Source organism: Mya arenaria, chromosome 7, assembly GCF_026914265.1.
Source record: "Mya arenaria isolate MELC-2E11 chromosome 7, ASM2691426v1".
Taxonomy (NCBI): Eukaryota; Metazoa; Mollusca; class Bivalvia; order Myida; family Myidae; genus Mya; species Mya arenaria.
In genome coordinates, this window is record NC_069128.1 from 70,610,935 (window position 1) to 70,635,118 (window position 24,184).

The window sequence follows — 24,184 nt, forward strand, 5'->3', positions numbered from 1 at the left end:
AAGGACAGGGTGCTACAGAAAAAGGACAGGGTGCTTCAGAAAAAGGACAGGGTGCTTCAGAAAAAGGACAGGGTGCTGCAGAAAAAGGACAGGGTGCTTCAGAAAAAGGACAGGGTGCTTCAGAAAAAGGACAGGGTGCTTCAGAAAAAGGACAGGGTGCTTCAGAAAAAGGACAGGGTGCTTCAGAAAAAGGACAGGGTGCCACAGAAAAAGGACAGGGTGCCACAGAAAAAGGACAGGGTGCCACAGGGTGCCACAGAAAAAGGACAGGGTGCTGCAGAAAAAGGACAGGGTGCCACAGAAAAAGGACAGGGTGCCACAGAAAAAGGACAGGGTGCTGCAGAAAAAGGACAGGGTGCCACAGAAAATGGACAGGGTGCTGCAGAAAAAGGACAGGGTGCCACAGAAAATGGCCAGGGTGCTTCAGAAAAAGGACAGGGTGCTGCAGAAAAAGGACAGGGTGCCACAGAAAAAGGACAGGGGACTGCAGAAAAAGGACAGGGTGCTTCAGAAAAAGGACAGGATGCTTCAGAAAAAGGACAGGGTGCCACAGAAAAAGGACAGGGTGCTACAGAAAAAGGACAGGGTGCTTCAGAAAAAGGACAGGGTGCTACAGAAAAAGGACAGGGTGCTTCAGAAAAAGGACAGGGTGCTTCAGAAAAAGGACAGGGTGCCACAGAAAAAGGACAGGGTGCCACAGAAAAAGGACAGGGTGCCACAGAAAAAGGACAGGGTGCTTCAGAAAAAGGACAGGGTGCTTCAGAAAAAGGACAGGGTGCTGCAGAAAAAGGACAGGGTGCTTCAGAAAAAGGACAGGGTGCTTCAGAAAAAGGACAGGGTGCTTCAGAAAAAGGACAGGGTGCTTCAGAAAAAGGACAGGGTGCTTCAGAAAAAGGACAGGGTGCTTCAGAAAAAGGACAGGGTGCTTCAGAAAAAGGACAGGGTGCCACAGAAAAAGGACAGGGTGCCACAGAAAAAGGACAGGGTGCTACAGAAAAAGGACAGGGTGCTGCAGAAAAAGGACAGGGTGCTACAGAAAAAGGACAGGGTGCTGCAGAAAAAGGACAGGGTGCTTCAGAAAAAGGACAGGGTGCCACAGAAAAAGGACAGGGTGCTACAGAAAAAGGACAGGGTGCTGCAGAAAAAGGACAGGGTGCCACAGAAAATGGACAGGGTGCTGCAGAAAAAGGACAGGGTGCCACAGAAAATGGACAGGGTGCTTCAGAAAAAGGACAGGGTGCTGCAGAAAAAGGACAGGGTGCCACAGAAAATGGACAGGGTGCTACAGAAAAAGGACAGGATGCTGCAGAAAAAGGACAGGGTGCTGCAGAAAAAGGACAGGGTGCTGCAGAAAATGGACAGGGTGCTGCAGAAAAAGGACAGGGTGCCACAGAAAAAGGACAGGGTGCTACAGAAAAAGGACAGGATGCTTCAGAAAAAGGACAGGGTGCTGCAGAAAAAGGACAGGGTGCTGCAGAAAAAGGACAGGGTGCTGCAGATAAAGGACAGGGTGCTGCAGAAAAAGGACAGGATGCCACAGAAAAAGGACAGGGTGCTACAGAAAAAGGACAGGGTGCTTCAGAAAAAGGACAGGGTGCTACAGAAAAAGGACAGGGTGCTTCAGAAAAAGGACAGGGTGCTTCAGAAAAAGGACAGGGTGCCACAGAAAAAGGACAGGGTGCCACAGAAAAAGGACAGGGTGCCACAGAAAAAGGACAGGGTGCTTCAGAAAAAGGACAGGGTGCTTCAGAAAAAGGACAGGGTGCTGCAGAAAAAGGACAGGGTGCTACAGAAAAAGGACAGGGTGCTTCAGAAAAAGGACAGGGTGCTTCAGAAAAAGGACAGGGTGCTTCAGAAAAAGGACAGGGTGCTTCAGAAAAAGGACAGGGTGCTTCAGAAAAAGGACAGGGTGCTTCAGAAAAAGGACAGGGTGCCACAGAAAAAGGACAGGGTGCTACAGAAAAAGGACAGGGTGCTGCAGAAAAAGGACAGGGTGCCACAGAAAAAGGACAGGGTGCCACAGAAAAAGGACAGGGTGCTGCAGAAAAAGGACAGGGTGCCACAGAAAATGGACAGGGTGCTGCAGAAAAAGGACAGGGTGCCACAGAAAATGGACAGGGTGCTTCAGAAAAAGGACAGGGTGCTGCAGAAAAAGGACAGGGTGCCACAGAAAATGGACAGGGTGCTACAGAAAAAGGACAGGATGCTGCAGAAAAAGGACAGGGTGCTTCAGAAAAAGGACAGGGTGCTACAGAAAAAGGACAGGGTGCCACAGAAAAAGGACAGGGTGCTACAGAAAAAGGACAGGGTGCTTCAGAAAAAGGACAGGGTGCTACAGAAAAAGGACAGGGTGCTTCAGAAAAAGGACAGGGTGCTTCAGAAAAAGGACAGGGTGCTTCAGAAAAAGGACAGGGTGCCACAGAAAAAGGACAGGGTGCTACAGAAAAAGGACAGGGTGCTGCAGAAAAAGGACAGGGTGCCACAGAAAAAGGACAGGGTGCTACAGAAAAAGGACAGGGTGCTGCAGAAAAAGGACAGGGTGCCACAGAAAATGGACAGGGTGCTGCAGAAAAAGGACAGGGTGCCACAGAAAATGGACAGGGTGCTTCAGAAAAAGGACAGGGTGCTGCAGAAAAAGGACAGGGTGCCACAGAAAATGGACAGGGTGCTACAGAAAAAGGACAGGATGCTGCAGAAAAAGGACAGGGTGCTTCAGAAAAAGGACAGGGTGCTACAGAAAAAGGACAGGGTGCCACAGAAAAAGGACAGGGTGCTACAGAAAAAGGACAGGGTGCTTCAGAAAAAGGACAGGGTGCTACAGAAAAAGGACAGGGTGCTACAGAAAAAGGACAGGGTGCTACAGAAAAAGGACAGGATGCTGCAGAAAAAGGACAGGGTGCTGCAGAAAAAGGACAGGGTGCTGCAGAAAAAGGACAGGGTGCTACAGAAAAAGGACAGGGTGCTTCAGAAAAAGGACAGGGTGCTACAGAAAAAGGACAGGATGCTGCAGAAAAAGGACAGGGTGCTACAGAAAAAGGACAGGGTGCTTCAGAAAAAGGACAGGGTGCTTCAGAAAAAGGACAGGGTGCTGCAGAAAAAGGACAGGGTGCTGCAGAAAAAGGACAGGGTGCTACAGAAAAAGGACAGGGTGCTTCAGAAAAAGGACAGGGTGCTACAGAAAAAGGACAGGATGCTGCAGAAAAAGGACAGGGTGCTGCAGAAAAAGGACAGGGTGCTGCAGAAAATGGACAGGGTGCTGCAGAAAAAGGACAGGGTGCCACAGAAAAAGGACAGGGTGCTACAGAAAAAGGACAGGATGCTTCAGAAAAAGGACAGGGTGCTTCAGAAAAAGGACATCATGCTTCAGAAAAAGGACATCATTCTTCAGAAAAAGGACATCATGCTTCAGAAAAAGGACATCATGCTAAGGGAGAAAAGTGTACATTGTGTCAGGCTGTGAAAAATTTGAACATTGTGAATTTTACAAAAAAAATCGTAGCAATAGGGCTAAACTTACAGTAGGTTTCAACTGCCAAAAATGTTAAGTTTGTATGAATTTATAATAATATTTTAAGCGGGTACCCATGCTGGTCTCCCTATGAGGGCAGAAGGGTGCTACTAAAAGGGGGCAGCATGCATCACCCTTCCATAACCCTTTAGCTAAAACCCTTATGCTGTTTCAAAATTCATTTTTAGCTCGACTATTCAAAGAATAAGGAGAGCTATCCTAGTCACCCGAACGGCGCTGTAACCACTGATGTTAAAGTTTGCGTATCACCTCAAATATTTTCAGTCAATTGACATCTGGCTTTGAAAATTTGCACGCTTGTTTACCATCATGCACTCAACCTGTACGCAGGAGGAGGTAACTCTATCAAGCATTTTGACAAAATAATGCCCCTTTTTGACTTAAAATTTATGTAAAAGTTTGCGTACCACCTCAAATATTTTCAACGTCCATTGACATCTGGCTTTGAAACTTCTCATGCTTGTTCACCATCATGCCCCCAACCTGAGAAAAGTTGAGTGCGCTGTCTACTGACAGCTCTCGTGATTTTCCTGAGGACCCGTTGTTCTTACTCATGTTCATCCAGAGGATGCATATATATCTAAAGAAATCTGTGCTCAAAAGTATACCCAATAAAATAAGCTTATTATTGCCCTGCACTGACAAAAATGTTTTCCGAGCTTGCTCAAATTCTGGGTTTTATACAAAGTAGTTAATGGTTTATTAGTCAAAATTGATGATCATTATACATGTGTTTGTAATGAATTTAAAAAAGAGTGTCACTTTAAAAGGTATCAATTAAAGGTGTCAACACTATCTTAATTATGGTATGGCAGACTAAACTGTATCCGGGCTGACTCCTTACAATAAGGTGAATTTGTACTAGGGTTGTGGATGCTTTCAAGAAAGCATTATTATAGTGTGTTAGCAATATAATAAGTTTTGGATTCCAAATTGAGAATAAATCTTGTTATTTTGGACTGGAATGGAAATGTAGATTCTAAACATTTGAGAGGGATGTCCCATACAGAAAAAAGATCTAGTCGAACTTACAAAATGCCAGTTAGGACAAGAAAATAATCATTTCAAAGAAAACATCTGGAAAACTTTGCTTGGTCATCTTTAGTTCACATAGTAGATAGTAGTGTGGGGAAATACATCGTCTGCTCTGATCAGCCCTGTTTGTTTAACTTTCTCCAGTGTGTGCTAAAGATAGAACACTGAGTTAAACAGACAGGTACATAGCTGAGGGAATTTACAATAAGCCACTCCCCATTTACTCGCTGCCGAGGCAGGGAATGTTGCCCCTGAAAGGTCTGGTTTAAAATGTCAAGTCAGTTTTCAAGGGTCATGAAATGATTTTCTAATATCTTGGTCTTTCTTCGTAATTTATGTTTCTCAATCCGTCATAGGATGTCAGAAACACGTCAAAACATTAACAAACAAACATTCGGCACATGCTTTGGGACTCCTTTCATCTTCATGTTCCTGACTTTCGACTCTTGCACTGAAATTATCTCCGGTCAAAGTTGACGCATACTTCAAACTTATGATGCATCAATTTCATTTTTTTTTTATGCATCAAAACCGGGGAGCTCGGATCAATAAATAGCCCTGGCATGGAACTCTCATATCTTGGCTTAGGACCCATAGTTTGAAATGTGCGAATCCTAAAAAAGCTTTGAAGCAGGTTTTGTCTTCGCTTTAAATATAGCGGGGAATGGGCCTTACATATAGACTCCCTGGGGTGCAGGGGCATTTGGCAGGGATTTTACCATCTGTTCGTCCCCGCAGGGCGGGGATTTTAGCAGGGGTTGGCTGGACCGAAAGTCAAAGTCCCCACTATTCCTCGGACCTGGGGGGGGGGGGGGCGTGGTTACAATTGAATGGTGTATTACATTGTAGACTGTCTTGTTGTGTTGGGACGTTGTATGTCACTATTTAGTGTCTCTTAGACCATGACCTTGGTTAACGTTTTTGTTAAGATAAAAACATGATCTAGATGAAGCATACAAAAGTCATGTGGAGTCTGTCTTTGTGTTTGTGATGTTGGGTTTCACTTGTTTAGTGTTGGTCAGGTCTAAACATTATAACTTTAACATGATCTGTATTGTGTCGATTGTATTATATTTAATTTTGTGTATTAAATCCCAAAAATCAATTAGACTCTAGAGATATAGTCACAGATCAGGGCTTTTTCTATAGTACCCACGGGTCTGACTATCGGACCCATTCCCAAAGCAAAATTATAAGATATTTTTCCCAATCGTCAGAAAAAAATCCCAATAAAAAATTATTTTTCTATAGAAATTCTTTTTACCTGTACTGGTTCATTTTCAACATCCTAATAAATTATGTGATGTGAAGTTTTTTTGGTAATTGAACTCAGAAATCATTGATTTTCATCACATTCAGAGATATGAAATATTATCTGTCATGATTTATTGTAGATATTTACACCCCAAGGATTGATATTTCAGCCATTGTGGGTCTTTTAAAGGGAAAATAAACTAATATTAAATCATTTCCTAATTCACAAGAGACTAGACAGCTTTTTCTTTTCACTGTAAAATTTCCCAATTTCCACATTTTCACGACGCAAAATTTCCCAAAATGTCTAGGGTCTTTTTCCCAAAATGGGCAGAAAAAGCCCTGCAGATAGATGCTCACAAAATATAAGCTAACTGACATGTTATGTGTAAGAATATGAAATATATATTTAAGGAATGTATTGCGGGGTTGATGTCATTATCGGGGTATGAACGCAATTGGGTTGGTCAATGTGTGTGGAGTCCGAAGGACTCCACGCGTACTTTGACTAACCCAATTGCGTTCATATCCCCGATAATGACATCAATCCCGCAATTCATTCCTTATATTTACACCAATAGTCCATTATTTTATTCAAGAAACGTTAAAAAAATACTTCATCTCATTTAAGAAAACCTTTCAGTAATCCGTTCTTACCCATTTTGTAAATAGAACGACCCGACTATAACTGGAAACATTTTTTTCAAATGACGTCACAATAACGCGGGAAAAGATCAACCACTTGAAATCACTTTAAAACGTAAAATTGAAACACTTCTGGTACCAATACATTTAAAATATAATAAACTAACACTTTTAAAAATGTTGATCTATATTATACGGGACCTGCAGACACAATACAACCAATAACAAGATCAATCGCTTTCAGGTATATTGTTATGCAATGATTTACGATCTGAACATATCCGAAGATGTTGCGTTCATCGATTGATGAACGCAATTGCCGAAAGGCAGTTCATTTAAGGAATGGAAGTTGAGGTGTAAATATTCTTTTATATTGGAGACTAGTGCTGTATTCATCTCTGTTGAAGATTTGGTTATTCTTGCTTATATTAATCCAAGTTGTATTTAAATATTTTACTGGATTTTGATTTATTTGAAATCGTCACATGTTTATGTTTTGTTTGCATGAAAGGTCATGTTTTATATTTCAGGGTCTTGTGAAGAATGCGACTCTGAACCACTTCTCTCTGGAGTACTGCAGGATCGGAGACGCCGGGCTGGACAGTAAATAGCATCTCTTTTTATTATACTCAATGGTCAAGTTTTATTAACGAAAATATCATGCAATGGCTTATTTAAATTAATATTTCTGAGCAGTTTCAGTGTATCTTCCCAAAACGTGATAGAAATGCTCAACAATCCAGCTCTTCTATCCTCTGCCAATATCTACATCCAGGGCTTCCGTTAATGCAAGTTTGGAAGTATATTACTCCCTAGCAATGGGTTAAAACTTCCAAAATTGATTCCAATATTAATTTTAAAGTCACAATTTCAATCAGTCTTTAACAAAGATGAATCATTATAGTATAAGTATGTGAATTTGGCAAGTTAAAGTTGCAAATTATTTGATTTTTAATACTAATTGAAAAATAGTGGAAAAAGATATCTTATTCAGGAGACCTAAACTTCCACATTTCAGTGAAAAACTTCTAAATTTGATGGACAGGAAGTTCATACTTCCAGATTCAAATTCTTAATGGAAGCCCTGCACATCACCATGTGAAATTTTTTGGTACAAGTGGTAAAGCGGAGTTTGATGACATGTGCACCTCAACCTGAAGGGCTTGATAGTTCCCAACTAATGGCCTCCCAGAATGGACACTTGTACTGCTTTCTACCAATAGACTAGCATGATTCCATAAATAGACTAGAGCGTGATCTATATAAAGACTAAAGCGTGTTTCTATATAAAGACTAGAGCGTGATTCTATATCAGGCTTAAAGAAATAATTATAAACTAACCTGAATATATTTATACCCCCACAAACAAAGTTTGAGGGGGTATATAGGAGTGAGCTTGTCGGTCGGTCTGTATGTCGGTCGGTCGGTCGGTTTTCATGGTTTCCGGACGATAACTCATGAAAGGCTAGACAGATTTGAAAAATTTTTGGTACACAGGTGTGAAATCAGAAGATACAGGTCAAGATTGATATTGGGGCTGGTGGGGCCAAGGTCAAAGTCACTGTTACTAAAAATAGAAAAACGGTTTCCGGACGATAGCTCATGAAAGGCTAAACAGATTTGAACAATTTTTGGTACACAGATGTAACATCAGAAGATACAGATCAAGTTCGATATTGGGGCTGGTGGGGCCAAGGTCACTGTTACTAAAAATAGAAAAATGGTTTCCGGACGATAACTCATGAAAAGCTTGACAGATTTGAACATTTTTTGGTACACAGGTGTAACATCAGAAAATACAGGTCGAGTTCGATAATGGGGCTGGTGGGGCCAAGGTCAAGGTCACTGTTAATTAAAAATAGAAAATGGTTTCTGCTTCATAACTTTAATTGGGCATGAGATATTGTGATGAAACTTGCTGTATAGGCAGCCTCTGTGTATAGGCAGCCTCTGTGAAGACAATGCTTGTGATTGAAAATGGGGCCAGTGGAGTAAAGGTTTTTGTGCACTGTTACGAAAATAGAAAAACGGTTTCCGGACAAACAATATGATAAACAGAAGATGCAGTGTGCAGTAACCTTGGAGTTATGGCCTCTTTTCAAAGGAATGGTTTGCCATTCCTGTGTCCAGGCGGCATTTGGGGGTATTCGTCACTCCTGTGTCAGCTCTAGTTTGTGATCCAGTGCTAGAAACAAAGCCCTGTACTGATAAAATATTTTCTTGTTTGCTCAAATTCTGCATTTCATATAGCAGGGCTTTTGATTTTGATAGAAAAAAATAATGTAAGAATCAGGCTTGTTCATTCAAATCATCTGTATTTTTGACGGCTGTTTCTCTATTTTCAGTTGTGTGTAAGGGTATTAAAAACTCCACTTCAATCAACTCTGTCAATTTCACGGGCTGCAGCTTGACTCCAAAAGGTTCCGATTCACTAGCGAAAGTTATCAAGGTAAGATGCGTGTGTTGAGTTTGATAAGCAGTGGTCAACTTAGCACAAGCCCCATGCTCCCTGCAATTGTTAATTGGAAGTTGAGCTCACTTTAATTGTGAATTTTACACAGCATGGCTTGTTTCCATTAGCTTAGTAATAACATGGTGATTGGACTTGTTGATCAAAAGTGCAAATTTCGATGACTGGATAACTTATATATCCATCATAAATAAGCAAGCCATGGATATTACAAAAATATGCTTGTACCAATTCTGCTTTGATGACCTTATATCATTTCCCCATGTTAAAATGATGGTGCTGATAATGATGGCGCTGATAATGATGGCGCTAATAATGATGGCGCTGATAATGATGGCACTGATAATGATGGCGCTGATAATGATGGTGTTAATAATGATGGCGCTGATAATGATGGCGCTAGTAATGGTGGTATGATCTAATATAAGAAATTATTTTTGATAAGAGCTTTACATCATCAAAAACCCAATGTGTTTGTTTATTAATCACCATCAGACAGTGCCTTGTGAAATCCAGCAAACAAGAATGGAGTAAAACCTCCTGGATCATTGTGCAGTAGTTTTACCCCTATTTTATTATAACACTAATTCATAGCTACTTGTATTTAATACTTAATAATTAGATAATTATTATACCCCCACCTCCAAGTTGCTTAGGCTTTATCGGAATCACCTTGTCCCTTCCATCCATACGTCAGTCCGCCGTGGTACATTGGGACAAGTCTACTTGTCTCCATTACTCCATATTTCCCTTGTATGGACAGATTTCAAAATAACTTGCCACATGTGTTCGACATACCAAGATGACGTGTCGCGTGCAAGACCCTTGTTCCTACCTCTAATTTTGACTGTTATTTCCACCAGCTGTATCTTAAAAAGGAAAGTTGCTGACTCGTTACCTCAAGTCATCAAGGTAAGGCTTGGGTAGTTTGTTGATTGATTGTTTATGATGAAGGTGGTAATAATTAAGCACTTGACTACTGTTTCATGAACTGGAATTGATATTCAAGCTTTTTAAGACTCTTCTATGTTCAAGTAGTGTCTATGATTGAGGCTCTTCGAAACTCAACAAATTCTGATCTTGCTTTTAATTTAAGTATACAGCATGTTTCTCAAGCACTGTTACTCGAAATATTAATACATGGTCAAGGCTTGGATTGCAAACAGCTTTGAATCAATGCAAGTGACACATCTGTTTTAACAGATAGTTTTAACACAATGTCTTGTCAGCTCTCAATGGCAGTCATTTAGACTGTACCGCTAGCAGATTTTTATGAATGAAGACGTCATTACCATAAATGGCGCCCAGTTAAAAAACAGTTGTGGTAATTGTATTGAAATGATAAAGTGTTGAATGGGTCAGATATTCTGACCCATGAGATGGGTGGAAAAGGCACTGATTACCCAGCCAATATGTTTTTATCATACAGTACATGCAGTAAGTGGCCAACTGTCTAGTTACTAATCTTTGATCCCGTAAAACAAATTTGGCTCTTTTAAACGACCAATTATTCCCTGTCACTGACATTCTTCCACTAATAAATTATCAAGCAGTGATGGGTTTGACTGTAAGCAATTGTTTGATCATATATATAGCAATCAGATGGTAAGCATAATTAAAGAAAATCATTTTTATAACCTTTCAGCTTCCGGTCAAATTCGGAATTATTTGTATTGAAATCTGTATTGTCCATTTCACCCTTTCATGAAATAAAATATGTTCAAACCAATATACTGCAATCATTAAAGCACAAGGTTTGCCTTCCTACAAACACAAGAAAGCGGATGGTTTTGTTTGTTGTCTGCTCCGCTCCTGTATTCTTGTGAATCTGAAACAATTATATCAAGGGAGGCTACTTTTAAGCATGGATTATGAAGTATCTGGAAAGTTATTTCCCTTTGAATGAGCCATGCAATGTTTTTAACGATTTTCCTGGGGGTTTTTAACGTTTGAAGCTCTCAGTGGCCGGAATTTCTTTAAATTTCTTAAGCGCAACTCTCTAAAGTATAATCTTATTTCATTTAGCACAATCATTCAAATATGACTTTATAAAACGAAAGTAGTTAAGTATATGGATCTGAAATATTATTTTCCTGTCAAGCCTCAAAACTCTTTCAAAAGGGCATTTTACACATTTAATTATACCAAATCAAAAATAGTATGCTGAGCTTGGGCCTGTTGTAAGGGAATTTAGATGTTTGGAGAAATTGAGGACCTGATTATCATTTAAAGCTTTTACTGGCAATAGCAGTGTTGGTTCTATCTCACGGCATCTTCAAAACACCAGTACTGGTTTTGACCCAGGATATATACTCTCTTGTGGATCTGTTAGCTATCAGCTTTCCTTGCAAGGAAGTTAAAAGCAAATAGTATCAACTAAGCAAAAAAAAGCAAATAGTATAAACTAAGCAAAAAAATAGTATAAACTAACCTTGCAAAGGTGTGCTGACATAAGACCTGCAGAGTATAAAACATATATGACATGAACTTCATTCAGAGTTTATCTTTTTATTTTATTATATGCCTCAAATTCCTTTTTCCAAATCCAACAGTGAAACTGTATCATGATACTGTCGTTTTCTGATTCCGTATCATGCGAGTACTGTGTGTAATGTCGGAACTACTTTCGCGTTGCTAAAAATAGCATGGCCAAAAAAACTGGTAAAACCTGTCAACTTTTAAATACATTAAATTAACTAACTTTACTCACGCTCTAGAGGCATGTTAATATTCAGGAAAATGGTTCTCATGTTCTTTAAAGAACCATAATGATAAGCATGAAGCAGAGAACACTTCCAATTTATCTAGACAGCTACTTCAGTGAACTAGTTGTTTGCCATTTCGTAGTTCATAAATTGTTGTATTATCCATGTTTATTATCATAAATATGAGCAGCTCGCAAATACAAAGAAGAAGCCGAAATTGCGTCATCGATAGAAATAGCGACTCACAAACTTCCCTCAATTCTGCATATTTTGATTGTCAAAAAATATTTACTTTGTCAAAAATGGCCGCGTTACGGCTACAGGAAATGACGATTAGTGTATACTCATAAAATAAGTACCGCTTTTTTTTCTTTTCTTTTTTGTGCTGTGACATTAAATAATTATTAAAGTATTAGCAATTTGTTATTTTGCTAAAATATAAAATATTGTTTTCTTATTTTTGCTCAATAAAGTGAATTCAGTAACATCTGACTTCGTTACGATGTAGTAGCCTTCCTTGACTTCATTACAAAAACTATGTAACATATTCATACGCGCATTCGACAGATGGCGGTAAAATTAAATCAAATTAAAACTGAAAAATAAAAAGGAATAATTAAATAGGCAGGTATATAATAAATGGAATATTACGACAAAATGATTTTCTGGTGACCTGCATCATGTCTCGTTCAGTGAGTAAACATGTATCCATCCTTCATTTTAGAGTTTATCTCTTAATTATATCATACTATAAGACAACACACTAAACATGTATGACATATCCTTCATTTTAGAGTTTATGTCTTAATTATATCATACTATCATACAACACACTAAACATGTATGACATGTCCTTCATTTTAGAGTTTATGTCTTAATTATATCATACTATCAGACAACACACAAAACATGTATGGCATGTCCTTCATTTTAGAGTTAATGTCTTAATTATATCATACTATCAGACAACACACAAAACATGTATGACATATCCTTCATTTTAGAGTTTATGTCTTAATTATATCATACTATCATACAACACACTAAACATGTATGACATGTCCTTCATTTTAGAGTTTATCTCTTAATTATATCATACTATCATACAACACACAAAACATGTATGGCATGTCCTTCATTTTAGAGTTTATGTCTTAATTATATCATACTATCATACAACACACAAAACATGTATGACATATCCTTCATTTTAGAGTTTATGTCTTAATTATATCATACTATCAGACAACACACAAAACATGTATGGCATATCCTTCATTTTAGAGTTAATGTCTTAATTATATCATACTATCAGACAACACACAAAACATGTATGACATATCCTTCATTTTAGAGTTTATGTCTTAATTATATCATACTATCATACAACACACAAAACATGTATGACATGTCCTTCATTTTAGAGTTTATGTCTTAATTATATCATACTATCATACAACACACAAAACATGTATGGCATGTCCTTCATTTTAGAGTTTATGTCTTAATTATATCATACTATCAGACAACACACAAAACATGTATGGCATGTCCTTCATTTTAGAGTTTATGTCTTAATTATATCATACTATCAGACAACACACAAAACATGTATGGCATGTCCTTCATTTTAGAGTTTATGTCTTAATTATATCATACTATCATACAACACACAAAACATGTATGGCATGTCCTTCATTTTAGAGTTTATGTCTTAATTATATCATACTATCAGACAACACACAAAACATGTATGACATATCCTTCATTTTAGAGTTTATGTCTTAATTATATCATACTATCATACAACACACAAAACATGTATGACATGTCCTTCATTTTAGAGTTTATGTCTTAATTATATCATACTATCATACAACACACAAAACATGTATGGCATGTCCTTCATTTTAGAGTTTATGTCTTAATTATATCATACTATCATACAACACACAAAACATGTATGGCATGTCCTTCATTTTAGAGTTTATGTCTTAATTATATCATACTATCATACAACACACAAAACATGTATGACATGTCCTTCATTTTAGAGTTTATGTCTTAATTATATCATACTATCAGACAACACACAAAACATGTATGGCATGTCCTTCATTTTAGAGTTTATGTCTTAATTATATCATACTATCAGACAACACACAAAACATGTATGGCATATCCTTCATTTTAGAGTTTATGTCTTAATTATATCATACTATCATACAACACACAAAACATGTATGGCATGTCCTTCATTTTAGAGTTTATGTCTTAATTATATCATACTATCATACAACAAACAAAACATGTATGACATGTCCTTCATTTTAGAGTTTATGTCTTAATTATATCATACTATCATACAACACACAAAACATGTATGACATGTCCTTCATTTTAGAGTTTATGTCTTAATTATATCATACTATCATACAACACACAAAACATGTATGACATATCCTTCATTTTAGAGTTTATGTCTTAATTATATCATACTATCATACAACACACAAAACATGTATGACATATCCTTCATTTTAGAGTTTATGTCTTAATTATATCATACTATCATACAACACACAAAACATGTATGGCATGTCCTTCATTTTAGTGTTTATGTCTTAATTATATCATACTATCAGACAACACACAAAACATGTATGACATGTCCTTCATTTTAGAGTTTATGTCTTAATTATATCATACTATCATACAACAAACAAAACATGTATGACATATCCTTCATTTTAGAGTTTATGTCTTAATTATATCATACTATCATACAACAAACAAAACATGTATGACATATCCTTCATTTTAGAGTTTATGTCTTAATTATATCATACTATCAGACAACACACAAAACATGTATGACATATCCTTCATTTTAGAGTTTATGTCTTAATTATATCATACTATCAGACAATACACAAAACATGTATGGCATGTCCTTCATTTTAGAGTTTATGTCTTAATTATATCATACTATCATACAACACACAAAACATGTATGGCATGTCCTTCATTTTAGAGTTTATGTCTTAATTATATCATACTATCATACAACACACAAAACATGTATGGCATGTCCTTCATTTTAGAGTTAATGTCTTAATTATATCATACTATCATACAACACACAAAACATGTATGACATATCCTTCATTTTAGAGTTAATGTCTTAATTATATCATACTATCATACAACACACAAAACATGTATGACATATCCTTCATTTTAGAGTTTATGTCTTAATTATATCATACTATAAGACAATACACAAAACATGTATGACATGTCCTTCATTTTAGAGTTTATGTCTTAATTATATCATACTATCATACAACACACAAAACATGTATGGCATATCCTTCATTTTAGAGTTTATGTCTTAATTATATCATACTATAAGACAACACACAAAACATGTATGACATATCCTTCATTTTAGAGTTTATGTCTTAATTATATCATACTATAAGACAACACACAAAACATGTATGACATATCCTTCATTTTAGAGTTTATGTCTTAATTATATCATACTATCATACAACACAGAAAACATGTATGGCATGTCCTTCATTTTAGAGTTTATGTCTTAATAATATCATACTATCAGACAACACACAAAACATGTATGACATATCCTTCATTTTAGAGTTTATGTCTTAATTATATCATACTATCAGACAACACACAAAACATGTATGGCATGTCCTTCATTTTAGAGTTTATGTCTTAATTATATCATACTATCAGACAACACACAAAACATGTATGACATATCCTTCATTTTAGAGTTTATGTCTTAATTATATCATACTATCAGACAACACACAAAACATGTATGACATGTCCTTCATTTTAGAGTTTATGTCTTAATTATATCATACTATCAGACAACACACAAAACATGTATGGCATGTCCTTCATTTTAGAGTTTATGTCTTAATTATATCATACTATCAGACAACACACAAAACATGTATGACATATCCTTCATTTTAGAGTTATCATACTATCAGACAACACACAAAACATGTATGGCATATCCTTCATTTTAGAGTTATCATACTATCAGACAACACACAAAACATGTATGGCATATCCTTCATTTTAGAGTTTATGTCTTAATTATATCATACTATAAGTCAACACACAAAACATGTATGGCATATCCTTCATTTTAGAGTTTATGTCTTAATTATATCATACTATCAGACAACACACAAAACATGTATGGCATATCCTTCATTTTAGAGTTTATGTCTTAGTTATATCATACTATCATACAACACACAAAACATGTATGGCATGTCCTTCATTTTAGAGTTTATGTCTTAATTATATCATACTATCATACAACACACAAAACATGTATGGCATGTCCTTCATTTTAGAGTTTATGTCTTAATTATATCATACTATCATACAATATGCAAATTTAGTATATAAGACATATCCTTTATTTATAAATAGGATTTTATGATAATATCACTCAGACAAGTTGCAAACATCACACTCCCAAAATCATCAAGCACAATTAATCGCTCTGTCAAAGAAAAATCAAGTTATCAACAGCCATGGCTGATTGTTGGTGAAAATTGTGGCTCAAATTGGGTGATGGATGATCGTACTGTAGGATCAAATATTTTTGTGAGGATTTTATTTTCAAATTCTCTATTCCAGACAAGTCATACAGATCATACTTAAATAACGGGCCCAAATATTTACAAGGCTTTACTTCGTATAACATAAAACAAGCCCAAGTTTTTATAATTCAAATTTTGAATAAGTCCAGCGAACATTTTTCGTGCGCACTGTTGGCAGGAGTTTGTATTCTTTTCTTTTTTTACCACAAAAATTTCATAGAGTTTTTAATTTTAGTCTTAATAATAAATAAAAAATGTACATTGCAGTGTAAATGATCAGACATTATATCATCATTGAATTTCGGACAACGTCGGGAGCAAGCCATGCACTGGTAAAATGTTTAACACATTTACTCAAATTTCGGAATTCTGTTCAGCAAGTCTTGTGCCAGGAAATGAAGTTAATATTGTGGCTTTTTCATCCAAAAAATCCAATTTTGATGATTGTTTGCTGCAGTTGTATATGATCTAAAACTGGCTAGGAAACAATTATCCTAAAAAAGGATACTACAAATCGAAAGCTGTCTACATTAGCCTGTAATTCAGACATCATTCAATATTTTGTATCTGACTGGAATGAATAATCAGCTACTTGATTGTTAATCTGTTTCCTGTGTTTATGCTGTGTCTCCGCCAATGAGATTGTGAGATGAATTCTGATGGCCCGTAGCTTGGTTGTGAATCCTTGATTGGGAAAAAATAAGATGTTTAGAAATTGTTTATTGCAATATCTCACTGTCCCTATTATGTTGGAAAATAGCAGGGTTATTGCTGAAAGTTATGTAAAAGTAAGATGACATGAAGTAAAGTCTTAATGATTAAGAATGGGTGGAGCGAGTGTAGCAAACGAGTCTTACTTAATAATTAAGATATTACTTCAGGTCATCTTAATGACTTAGAATACATCGTTGTTGGCTGATACATTGTTCAACGTAAAATATGATGCATGGATTGTGTATCAGATGAGTGGCAGTAGGCGGACCTTTAAACACACTAAGTTGAAATTCTTAATGATTAAGTCTACTACTTAATGATTGCCTTTCTGTGATTTCATCAGCTGGAAATGTAGGTTGTATTGTAATAAGGCATTCACTGCAAGGACCTCCCCCATGATGGCCATCAAGTTTTAAAAGGGACAGCAAAAAAAGTTGCTGAGTAAGCAGTCTAATTGCTGTTGTTTTTTTTACCCTGCTAAACCTACAGTAAATGACTGGGTATAAGACGATAGGGTGTATAAGATGCAGACAAAAAAAATCCGTGAAAAATCTGAGGAAAAAACTTTTAATCTATGTTTTGGGTTAAAGGACACATAGAAAAAATGTCAAAATCTTCTGCCAATTTCGGCCACCATGTTTGTTGACAGTGACAAAAACAAAAAATCAAGAAAATGGCGATGGTTATCTTTAAAACCATACAATGATTATGCAAAATATGTTTCATTTTTATTCGTTTCATGTAAGGATAGGCACTGAAAAGTACTGAGTGTGACAATTTGTTTCTGGATGGCACTGAAAAGTACCTTTTATGACAATTTGTAAGATTCCTTTCTGACAGTATATCGTAAATGATAACCTGTCGAGAATGAAAAGTTAAGTTATGCAAAAACCTTATATTGTACGGGTTTGTTCTCAAAATGTCAACACCTACAGAAATGGATAAAGAACGTGGAAAAGTGCAAAAAAACAAGACCATTATCGCATCAGTTTGTAGTATTGGTATGTTAAACAGGTCTAAAGGCAGTGCGAGTTTTTCAAACCTTAACTGACAAAAAATATTTTAACAGTGCCCAACTTTGCTTTTTTATATGCATGTTCAATTATTGTTATATTAAATAATATTGAATAATTTTAATCGTACAATATTTTTTTAAATTATAAACGTCTTATGATATACCATATCCCGTTCTTCAACTGCCGTTTTAACTGTATATACTCGATCGATATGACGTGAGTAACATTCCTTTCTACATTAATCTAAACAAACTCTCGTCCTGAAATCGACCACAGAAAAAAAGTTCAAAAGCTTGTTACTGGTTATTAGACGCAGGCATTTTTTTACATCAAAATCAGAGGGGAAAAAATGCGTCTAATAACCCAGTCATTTACGGTAGTCAGTTTGAACTCCTTGACAATGATCTAACTGTTGTACGTTCAGTTCAAAACCCTTTTCAGTAAAAGTTTCAATGATTTCTTCTGTACCGACCAACCAAAGGCTGGAAGCATCTAGTGCTGTTATGGCCCACATGAGGTTCAATTTCAGATTAGAATTAAGGTATTTGATAATCCATGGAAATAGGTAGTCAGTACTCCCTCATTTGAGTCTTCAAGTCTGTAAATTGGGTTCAAAAGCGGTAGAATTCCTTATTTCTTGAATTTTCAGACAAAAACAATGATGGAAACAATGTAAACAAATACTTGATATTTGTTACTATTTTTAGATTTTCGGAAAATACTTCTAAATTTATTTTAGAATGAAAATGTTGTTGTTGTTTTTTAAAGTGGTAGATTTTTTCTGAAGAGCAGAAGAGGGCTATCAAAAGCGGTAAATTTGACCTACCATCGGTAGAGTTTACATGTCTGGCTATAAACAAATCGATATGCTTTTTTTTGTTTTGATCAATAAAGCTAAGGGTCTGAGGTCAACATTATATTATGCACTAAAATTAATATATTTCTTTTGTGCATCTATTTTGACTTTTTACCTTTAAAAAAATATTACATACCTTTTTCGACTGAAAAACAAAAGTCAAGAACGGTGTTTGCTGCATTGCTTTCATATTTAAGGCATTATCTAAATTTTTCCATAAATGGGCATAATTCTCCTGGCCTTGTTTATTTGATGCAGCCTCTCTACCAAATAATTATCACCAAACAGTTTGCTATTCTGAGATAGAAATGAATTCCCAATCCATAGCCATTAAAAAAAAATCCTTAATTTAATGATATGATTGTTTCCATTTGAGGCGGCACATTACGCAGCAAATGTTGGAAAGTGCGCATCTTAAATTGTGCAATTTCACAGCATTCCCTATTAAAAGATTTTTGAGATAGTTAAATTTTAGCACCACACTGTAAAAAATTCAGGGCATTTCAGGCTTTAGTAGGAAAATAAATAAAATAGAAGCTATTATTCAAACAGATTGAAAAATATTTGGAAATTCATCAATTAAGCATGCTTTCTCAGGAAAGATTTCAATCAAGGTTTCCTGAAGGTCAATCAAAGTTTTCTGGAGATTTTCATCCAGGCTATACAAAAATGGGGTGCGTCAGGGCTCATGATATTTGTTAATATTACAAACATGGGTTATTTTAAGTGTTGGGGGTGGGGTGGGTGTGGTGCGGGTGTTTTAGGTAGGGCAAGAGTGGTATAATCTAAAAATATATTTTTCCTCAGACTGGCCAAAAATCAGTAATAGTTAGTGTTGGGAATATTTTCCAGTTTAATTGACTATCGATATTTGGTTCGACGTGAGTAACCTATTATTGATTGTACATCAGTTATTGACAATACGTTAATTGTAATTTTATTCCCGTACAATAACTTGAAATCCTTAACTATGCTATGTTATGTGTATGTTTGAAGTTATGAAGTGTTGTTGTTGCATATTGTTAATGATGACAACTGAACAATTCCAAATGTATAAATGATGGAGAAAATGGCGGAAAAATTAACTGAACCCAAATAACGCGAGGAAAGAAGAGAAACAACTGGCTGGTTGAACTGATAATCAATTATGACCAAATACAAACATTTTTCAATTGTATTCGATCATCAGGACACCACAACTTAGAACAGCTCCGGGTGGATCAAAACTTTTAAAAGACAGGTCAGGTAAAGACAGTGATTTACATATTTCAATTGCTTTTGCAGTCTTTTATAGCTGACTCTTAATTGTAAAATTGTAAACAATTGTTTTTGATACAGTAGCTTAAAAGAGCAATTTGTTTCTGAATTCTATGTTACCGTATGGCATGGTTTAGGATATACAGAAGGGTTTGATTTTATCCTTGTAATAAATCATGCAAAATAAAGCTTGAGTTGAGCAAAACCAGAACCCATCATTCAATTGTATCTAAAATATCTTGAGACAGTGTCGGCTGGAATAAAAAAAGAGTTTTTTTCAAGCCCACTATAACGTTAGCTCGCTTGCTGACTGTAGCTACAGATAGGATCATTTCCATTAGAGAGCGCTTGTCCGATCTTTTATAGCTCTCCTGTTTGGTAAAGGCTACCATGTTTATAGGATTGTCTTAGATATGGAAAATGAAAGCTTGTTGTAAAAGTCAAAATAGCTTCATATACAATGTAAATGTCTACCATTTATATAGTCAATGTTTTCTTAATTGAAAGAATAACAAGTAACATCAAGTTGCTATAATGCAGTGTTAGGTTGTTTAGCTTGGAGATACGTGATGCTGTTTGCCATAACAGATTTAATGTCTTGCTGATGGCTTAGATCGAATAATGTACCCAAAACTTACAACTTGAATACAAGTTTTTCAATAGTTCAAGTTTTGCCTGCCCCTATAAGTGAAAAAAAATACTGTTTACATCTATATGATATACATGTATGATGTTATTTAGCAAGTCTCATTACCCTGGCTAAAATATTTCAGTAGTTATGTCCCTTGATTTGATAGGAAAGTTGAGTTGGCCACTGTAGGACAAACGCTGGATTAAATTAAGCTTGCTATAATGCTGTCTGCCTTCACCCTTCATTTCAACATTCAGTATGACATTGATTTCCAAATGTTCCTTGGAATTTTTTAATGAATAGAGACTCCCAGCTTCCAGAAAAAGATAAAAAAAAAACAACCTTTAATGTCATTGTTTCTCTCAAACTCATTGTGGAACCTCCATTTTTAGACACAATAACTAAGCTTTCCCATACCATCAAGACACAATAGAGCACAATTTGTTAGATTTTCTTAATGAACCAAGTTCCTAAAGAAAGAGAAAACCTTTATTCTTTACCATGATAGTTTGTCTGAGGCTTTCTGTGAACACATCGGATTAAGTAAAAGAGCATCATTATACAGCATGGTTTCTACAATTGCCAATGTTATCTTATGCTATTGACTGGTGTTGATAATATTTGAGGTACTTCATTGCATTTTTGTAGTGTAAAGGTTAAACTTAGTACTAGACAATCATATTGGTTCATTTGTTTCATTATATATATATATATATATATAAGTAATTGACTGTGTTTAGAGTTGTTCAACTCTGTGTCCCATTATTCTGCAGCACTTGGGAGTACTCTACTGTGGCAGCTGGTGTTCTCAGTAAGTTTTGATTGCATCATCTTAAATAGTAAAGTAGCTAACCAGCTACTACTTATTTCTCTCAAAATTCACTTAATTTTCCAAATTTGAACCGCCCCATTTGCCATTTTAATTGTCAATTTCGGTCAGCAGCCCCTTTGTATTTATAACACTGGGTGGCATCATCCTTGTTTTGCAAAAAAACTAAAACATTGACCATTACTTTGAAACAGGAAAGATACAAGTGACAATACATAGCACTTGCCTAAGTAATTGTAGAGTTATGCCCCTTTAATGAAAAATATATGAGCATTTGGGGTAGTTTAGCCCTATAGAGGAGCATTTGAGGTAGTCTACACTAATGAGGAGCTTTTTGGGTAATTTACCCCTAATGAGGAGTATTTGGGATAGTTTAGCCCTATAGAGGAGCATTTGGGGTAGTCTACCATAATGAGGAGCATTTGGGGTAATTCTGCCCTAATGAGGAGTATTTGGGGTTATTTTGTCTATTGATGAGCTTTTGGGCTAGTTTAGCCTGAATGAAGAGCATTTTGGGTAGTTTAGCCATATTAAGGAGCATTTGGTGTAGTAATGCCCTAATGAGGAGCATTTGGGGAAGTTTAGCCCTAATGAAGGGCATTTGGGGAATGTCACCCTATTTAGGTTTGGGAGTAGGTATGCCCTAATGTTGAGCATTTTGGGTAATATTGCTCCACTGAGGAACATTTTGGGAAGTTTGTCCGATTGAGGAGTATTTGGGGTAGTTTAGCCTAAATGAAGAGTATTTAGGGTAGTTTATCCCAATTGAGGAACATTTGGTGTAGTTATTCCCTAATGAGGAACATTTTGGGGTAGTTTAGCCCAATTGAGGAGCATTTGGGGTAGTGTAGCCCTATTGATGAGCATTTGGGGTCATTTTGTCCCATTGAGGAGCATTTGGGGTAGTTTAACCTGAATGAGGAGCTTTTTGGGAAGGTTTGTCCAAATGAAATCTCAGGAAAGATCGATAAAACATTCATCATTTTCTCAGACTCATTGTTGAACCAACACAATACAGAAGTTCTCATAATTCTCCCATGCAATTGACTTGGAATGTGTTGATTACACTCTCAATATCTTCTTGATTGCTGACTGCATGAGGCCTTGGTTTATGACTTAAGTTCCATGGTGTTATTGTTGGAAGCTGCCATTTTCTTAGGAAATCTTAGTTGGGATGGGTTTTTGAGCTTATAGTAATCAATTGAAATAACACACTAGTAATCTAGTAACTGACTGGTATCTTAGTGACATTGCAGACTTGTAATCTAGTAAAATAACAGACTGGTAGTCTTGTGAAATAACAACCTGGAAGTCTAGTGACATTACAGACTGGTAATCTAGTAACACTGCTGACTGGTTTCTTAGTGAGAATGCAGACCAGTAATCAAGTAAAATAGAAGACCAGTAGTCTTGTGAATTACCACACTTGTAATCTTGTGACATTGCAGAATGGTAATCTTGTGAAATTGCATATTTGAAGTCTAGGGACATTGCAGACTGGTATTCTGATGACATTTCAGGCTGGTTATTTGGTTACATTGCAGACTGGTTATCTGGTTACATTACAGACTGGTAGTCTAGTTACACTGCAGACTGGAAGTCTGGTGACTGGATGTATAGTAACATTGCAAACTGGTCTTTAGTGACACTACAAACTGGAAGTCTGGTGACATTGCAGACTGGTAGTATAGTGACATTGCAGACTGGTGACATTGGCTTCTCTTTTTACACCGCCATAGCCCAGCAAATCAAAAGCTGGCTTGACTTTTGACACCCCATAGCCCAGCAAACTAAGCCTAGCTTGACTTTTTACACACTGCCATAGCCCAGCAAATAAAAACCTGGCTTGACTTTTTACACACAGCCATAGCCCAGCAAATAAAAACCTGGCTTGACTTTTTACACACAGCCATAGCCCAGCAAATCAGAACCTTACTTGACTTTTTACACAAGGCCATAACCCAGCATATCAAAACCTGGCTTGACTTTACACACCACAATAGCCCAGAAAATCAAAACCCAGCTTGACTTTTTACACACCACCATAGCCCAGCAAATCAACACCCGGCTTGATTTTTTACACACTGCCATAGCCCAGCAAATCAAAACCTGGCTTGACTTTTTACACACAACCATAGCCAAGCAAACAAACCTGGCTTGATTTTTACACACAAATTAAAAATAAAACATAGCTGAGGAGATCAACCTGAAATTACCTAAGAATCTCACTTGGAGCCTTATCTCAATCAATCAAAAGACGATTTCTGCTGATTCCAGGGCTGATTTGATACCTAATCATAGGCAATAATCCCAGCTAGGAATTCTCTGCCATCCAATATAACCCTTCTGTGTTTCTCTCATGATGTGAAATCTTTGATTTTTCTTGAGTTTATTGTTTGTGTCTCTAATAAGGCTGGAGTAGCCCGCAAGCCCTGCTCTGGTATCATGATCTCTGGGCTTCCTGAAATTCTGGATTTTGTATGGAAGGGGTTGTTTAAAATTTGATGTCAAACATTAGTTGAAGAATTTGGGTTTCTTCATCAAAAAAACAATTTTGATGACTGAACAAATATACCAGAAAAAGT

The 24,184-nt window shown here is 36.4% G+C and overlaps 1 protein-coding gene across 2 annotated transcripts in view; it reads left to right on the top strand.

The window, feature by feature from the left end:
- Positions 1–24,184, top strand: part of LOC128241741 (centrosomal protein of 78 kDa-like) — a 95,735-nt gene that overhangs the window by 4,316 nt on the left and 67,235 nt on the right. For both annotated transcript variants that reach the window (XM_052958804.1, XM_052958805.1), the window contains exons 5-6: positions 6,994–7,066; positions 8,809–8,912. In XM_052958804.1, the coding sequence (XP_052814764.1) occupies positions 6,994–7,066; positions 8,809–8,912 (177 nt within the window). The remainder of the gene's footprint in view (positions 1–6,993; positions 7,067–8,808; positions 8,913–24,184) is intronic.